Raw genomic sequence first — 6,000 nt, forward strand, 5'->3', positions numbered from 1 at the left:
ATCCTTCTCTGGTGGGTTTTGCTATCAGAAAGTGACCCTGGTTGTCCTCCGAGGCAGCCAAGAAAAGGACTTTCTCTTCTTGTCGTTTGTCTGAATGAAGTTGTCTGAATGAAGAGCAGGAGAGGCTGCAGGATGCCTCACGTGTACATTAATATCCAGCTGCAGCAGGAAAAATCAGAGCTGGGTCTCCATTCCTTTCTCCGTGTGGGTGGCACAGTCATCGCAATGTGTCTGCACTGGTTAGCGATGGCTGGTAGCTTTTTGCTCCTCAAGGCTCTGTTCTCAGTGTAGGGTTATCACTGCCTTGTCCCCAGCCTGGGCCTTGGTGTGCCAGGTATTGATGATCTTGGCCTTGCTGCGCCAAGCTCAGTGTCCCCATTTTCTCTGCAGGAGGCTTTGCCACCTTCTCGTCTTGCTTTCCGGGGCTCTGCGAGGGGAAGCCAGCTGCCATCCTGCCGATGAGCATCTCCCAGCCATGCTTGCCCGTGGCCAACGTCGGCCCCACACGCATCCTGCCGCATCTCTACCTGGGCTCCCAGAAAGACGTCCTAAACAAGGTACAGCCCTGCCAAGGGAACATGTCCACCCTGTCCCATCTGGGACCCCAGCCATGCAGAGGGGTGAGGGCATTAAGGACTCTTCTCCTGCCCAGTGGGAGGACCACGGGTGGTCAGTCTGACCCTCCCAGGAGGCTGAAGGCAGGGAGTGCATAGGCAGAGCCTGGCAGAACTGGGGAGGGTGGTTGCAGGGTGAGTCATCTTATATTGTTGAGCTTTAGGGTGGTCAAACTCTTCCCAAGTGCCTGTAGCAAACTCAGGGACAGGAAAAACATGGCCAGGAAAACACCTGGGCTCGACGGGGGAGTTACCACAGCTGGAGGGAGATGTGGAACAGGAGCCAGCTTTGCACCCACCTGCCTAGCCAGCCAGGCTGCCAGATAACACCAATTTCAGCAACCCCGTGATCCCCTTGGGAACCAGAGAGAGTGGGAGCAAGCTGGGGTATTCAGCCGTGGCAACACAAGGACGGGCAGCTCTGGCCAGGGGCAGGGGCTTGTTCGGGAGGCCCAAAAATGAGCAAAGGTTTGCTATGGGGAGAGAGGAGAAAAGAGGGACAGTGCCCTTTTAAAGGTTCTGGAAGGGCTGTGCTGTGATGTCATGCCAGGGAAGGAATTTTGTTTAAAGGAAAAATAACGGCGAGAAGAAAGAAAGAGGAATTGCAGTTAAAATGCCGCTGGGCGCCTGCCTACCGCGGGCAGGAGGGAGCCAGCCAGGCGTCCTTGGCCAGGGCAGGCGAGGGGGGAGAGGGACCACGACACCGGAGGGGGGTTGGAGACAGAAAGGAAGGAGAGAGAAATTATATACAGGGAGTAGAAGGAAATGAAAGAGAAAAATGCCAAGAATGTGAGCCCGGGAGCTGGGCTGGCTCCGCCGAGCGGAGGCTGGGCTCTGCAGAGCCTGCTGGGGTGGGCAGGAGCCGGCCACTGGAAAGCCAGGGCCGAAATCCTGGTGCGGTCTCCTGAGGAGCCAATGTCAGGCAGGGAAATTGATGGTTTCCTTCCCTTCCCGCCTCCTCAGAGGGTTTTGTTCATCTTTTGGAGCTGTGTTTTCTGCCATCCCCACGATGTGGCCAGAAGATGCTCTATTCATAGGCAGCACAGCAGGGTCAAGTCTGGAGGCCATGCATGGGCAATACTTCTCCAGCACATTGCAAAGGAGAAATCCCACATGGCAGCTCCACGCACTCTGACGTGTGGGAGGACTCTTTTATCTCCGTGTTTTCTTCTCCCATTTAATTTTGGGTCTTCCCTGGAATAGTGCAAACCAGGCACTGAGACCCAGCAGCTGGCACAGATGTTCCCCCATTTTTTATAAGCAACCTACCCCCAGTTGTACAGGTGAGACCTAACCTGATGGGATGGGGAAAGAGACAGGGGTCAGATGAACCATAAATTTGGTGTCAGCACCACATATAGGTGAAGCTGGCCATAACCCTGGGAGGGAAGGAATGGAAGTTGGTGTGGATGCAGCAGTATGTACCCAGCAAGCCAGCTCCCTGATGGATGGGCTGTGGGTCGAACCTCACCCCCTCATTGCAGTTTTTCATCTGATTCTATTTACCTAAGGTCTCCCTTGTGCCATTGCATTTTATTGACTCAAAAATATGGGCAGTGATGGTGGCCCTTGAGTGGCCAAAGCAGAAAAGTCACAGAAAACAAGTTCAGGTTCACTCCAGTGTCAGAAAGAGGGAAGAGTTGGTTCCCCTCGCCACCTGCCTATGTCCCAACACAAGAGCGTATGTTTACAGTGAAGAACTGTGAACAACTAACAAATCTGTGAGAACTTCCAATGCGTTTCTGAGGGGGGTGGGAACAAAAACATGGGTTGACATTGGTTAACGCAGTGTGCTACCAATGACTTGCCCCACTCTGCTGGTGAGATGCTTCCTCTGTCTCTGAGCTGATACTTCCAGAATTTTCAGCCAGAGTTTTCACTGATTTTCTTTCTTGCATTTTTGTATTCCTCTCGTACTGGGGTTCTTGGGTTTTCCCCTCTGGGACCCTCTTCCAGGTGTCTTTGGTCTTGCTTACTTTTACTTGGACCTCTTCTGAGGTTCAAACCTGTGTAATCTAAATTGACACAACCTTCTCAGCTGGTCTCTGCTGTACTACCATCAGCTAGGCCAAGGCAGCAGTGGGAGACCCACAGGAGAAAATATTGGGATGGGAAAAGGCAGGGAGTACATGGCAAGGCAGATCTTCAGCACTCGGTGCTGGCTGAACTCAGCTGATCATTCAATTGCTTCTTTCCTGCCAGGATTTGATGACACAGAACGGGATAAGCTATGTCCTCAACGCCAGCAACTCCTGTCCCAAGCCAGATTTCATCTGTGATAGTCACTTCATGCGCATTCCTGTCAATGACAACTACTGTGAGAAGCTGCTTCCCTGGCTGGATAAGTCCATTGAATTCATTGGTGAGCTTTTGTTACAATGGTTGCAAGACCCTCCAGTTCTCAGCCTTCAAAACCTGAACTCTTCTTCTGTCCTCCATGGTCTTACTCGCAGCAACCCTTGTTCTTTCACACAAAGGGGTTGAGGGTTGAGGAGGGAGGATAGAGTAATTTTGCCTACTATCTCTGACCGTATCGATGCTTTTCTCTCTGTTTCCTCTACCATGCTCCAGACAAGGCCAAGGTGTCCAGCTGCCAGGTGATTGTGCACTGCTTGGCCGGGATCTCCCGGTCAGCCACCATTGCCATCGCCTACATCATGAAGACCATGGGTATGTCATCAGATGATGCTTACAGGTGAGTTTTCCCTGGAGGGCAGGGGAGGCTTACACTGGTATGCTTCACTATAGGGAAGGAAAACAGGCTGAGCCCAGAAGGATAGGGTGGGAGCTCTTTGAAGCTCTGTCTTGCCTTGGCTGAGTCCTGGTGAAACCAAACCTCCCTTCATAAAGTGCATGCAATGAGGAATGGCTGGGAGTGGTAAAATGGAGGGGGGAGGCAGGAGGCAGTCCCAGCTCTACCCCTGGGGCATCCCGAGGCCCCATGGTTCCCCAAGACGCCTTTCTTCAGAGGGTCTGGTCAGAAGGTCCTGGACAATGCTTCTTCTCCCCAAAGAGGCTGAGAGAGTAGGGGTGACCCGCTGAAGGACCAAGCACCAACCAGGGCTGTCTGTGCCTCTCGGCAGGTTCGTTAAGGACCGTCGCCCATCCATCTCGCCCAACTTCAACTTCCTGGGGCAGCTCCTGGAGTACGAGAGGAGCCTGAAGCTCCTCAAGGCCCTGAAGTCAAAGGGCGACCGGGGCGAGGGGGACACCCAGCAGGACGCAGCAGAGGCGGCTGAGGGCAGCCGGCACCCCCCACCACCTACCTCAGAGAAGGCCGAGGAGGTGCCGAGAAGCACCAGCTCGGTGTCCCCCCACGGCGACCCTGAGCGGCCAGGCGGGACCCCAAAGGTCCTGTCGCCCACCACCCTGCAGCAGGGGCTCAACGGCTTGCACCTCTCCTCCGAGCGCATCCAAGATACCAACCGCCTGAAACGCTCCTTCTCCCTGGACATCAAGTCTGCCTACTCCCCTGGCCTGCGGCAGGACCCCCCTGGGCCTCCCGGCCCAGGGGACGCCCCCAAACTCTGCAAGCTAGACAGCCCCTCAGGCCCTGGTGGCCTCGGCCCCTTCTCCCCAGGGGCGGACAGCCCTGACCGGCCGAGCGGGCCCGACCTCCTGCTGGAGGCCAAGGTGAGGCAGCGGCGGAAGCACCGGCACCCAGCGGGCTCGCCAGCCCACGGGCTCAGCCTCAATGTTGGCGGGGCCTGCGCCGCACGCAAGAGCCCCGGCACCGAGGATGGGTTGCCGCCACGGCTCGGCCAGCCAGCTGCTGCTCCTGGCGCCACCACCACCTGGAGCGGGGTGCACCTGGAGTCCCCCGGCACCCCCTCCGGCGAGGCCGGCTGGTACTTCGGCACGGACTCCGGCAGCACCGGCGGTAGTGGCGGGAGCCTGTTTGCCAGCACCGGCCCGTACCCACCACCGTTCAGCTGCGGCGGGGTAGCAGGCGGCTGTGAGATCAGACTGAGGGACAAGGCACGGGCCGAGCCGCGGGACGGGCGGCACAGCTGGCACGAGGAGGCTGGCGCCGAGAAGCAGTTCAAGCGGAGAAGCTGCCAGATGGAGTTTGAGGAGACCATGTCCGAGGGCAGGGCCCGGGAAGAGCTGGGCAAAATCGGCAAACAGTCCAGCTTTTCGGGCAGCATGGAGATCATCGAGGTGTCCTGACACCCCCCCGGGGTGCCTGGAGAGCAGGGATGGGGACGGGGTGGGGGGATATTTAAGCTGGGGGGAGAGGGAAGGGGGGCGGCGGGGTTGGGGGAGTAGTATTTATACCCACGCGTGCATTTTCGGGAGCGCACGTGCTGAAACCGAAGCGAAGGCGGATGAGTCTTTCCAGAGTCGGGAAACATAACGGCGGATGCTTAGTGTCCCTCCTGCACCCATCCTGGTCCTTCCCCCCCATCCCCAGGGGGTCCCAGCCCTCAGAGACCCATGCTCGAAATTTGGGCATAAAATTCGAGTGGGAAGGGGCAGGGGTCACAATTTTGGCTGTGGAGATGGGGCACAGTGCCTGTGGGGGGACCACGGCCGCCCCCTTCCCTGCACCCTGGTGCACTAAGCATGCTCCCCTATGTTTCTCTGGCTAAGTATCCTAAAAATGCTGCACTGGAGCAGCCCTATACATATATAAATATATATTATATATAATATAAAGAAAAAAAAACGAAAACACACACACAAAGGAAAAGGTAAATGGTTTTACTGCAATTTTTATTGAGACGTAAATAATATTTCAATTTTTTTGTTTTGTTTTTAATTTATTGAAGCTGTTCATTCTGGCAATGATTTGCAGACAATGTGGGGCGGTACTTTCAGCTCTATTTTTACTGTGTATGGTATTTAAATCTGAAATACGAGTTTCTAAGCAATATCTGAGGCCTGTGGCTCCTTCTATAGTTCATGTTGACAACAAAGATTTTCCCCCCTTCCCTCCGGGCACAGCAACAAGGGGACAGAAGACTCTTCTGGGCACTTTTTCTAGAAATGAACAAGTGAACGAGCAAACCATAAAACTTTCTTATAACACAAACTGAGCCAGAAAACTCTCTTCTGGAAGCTGCTGCCGCTTCTTCACCCCTTGGTCTCTGTTTGCTTCTCCTCATCCCCATCCCGGCTGTCATCCCCATCCTAGCCATCATCCCATCCCAGCCATCGTCCCCATCCTGGCTGTCACCCCACCCCAGCTGTGCGCCCCTCCCCTGGGCCGCCTGTCCTCCCTGGAGAGGGCGAGGAGGCAGTCACCCGAAGTGGAGGGAAGGGTGCCGGGTGTCGGTGCCGGGTGTGCAGGAAAGGGGAAGGCATCAGAGGCTGCCGCAGCGGAGGCAGGGAGGGGACGCTGGCAGTAGTTGGGATTTGTTATCGGGGGGTGTCTTACCTGCCT

The 6,000-nt window shown here is 55.7% G+C and overlaps 1 protein-coding gene across 7 annotated transcripts in view; it reads left to right on the forward strand.

Annotated features, from left to right (window-relative positions):
• The window catches only part of DUSP8 (dual specificity phosphatase 8), a 42,929-nt gene extending 38,094 nt beyond the window's left edge, over positions 1-4,835 (forward strand). For all 7 annotated transcript variants that reach the window (XM_087745777.1, XM_087745778.1, XM_087745780.1 and 4 more), the window contains 4 exons: positions 391-557; positions 2,817-2,976; positions 3,186-3,309; positions 3,698-4,835. In XM_087745777.1, the coding sequence (XP_087601903.1) occupies positions 391-557; positions 2,817-2,976; positions 3,186-3,309; positions 3,698-4,784 (1,538 nt within the window). In that variant the 3' untranslated portion in view covers positions 4,785-4,835. The remainder of the gene's footprint in view (positions 1-390; positions 558-2,816; positions 2,977-3,185; positions 3,310-3,697) is intronic.
• Positions 4,836-6,000: the final 1,165 nt, after the last annotated feature.

Source organism: Nipponia nippon, unplaced genomic scaffold (genome assembly GCF_047370975.1).
Source record: "Nipponia nippon isolate SJK-2023a ecotype South Korea unplaced genomic scaffold, ASM4737097v1 scaffold_10, whole genome shotgun sequence".
Classification (NCBI taxonomy): Eukaryota; Metazoa; Chordata; class Aves; order Pelecaniformes; family Threskiornithidae; genus Nipponia; species Nipponia nippon.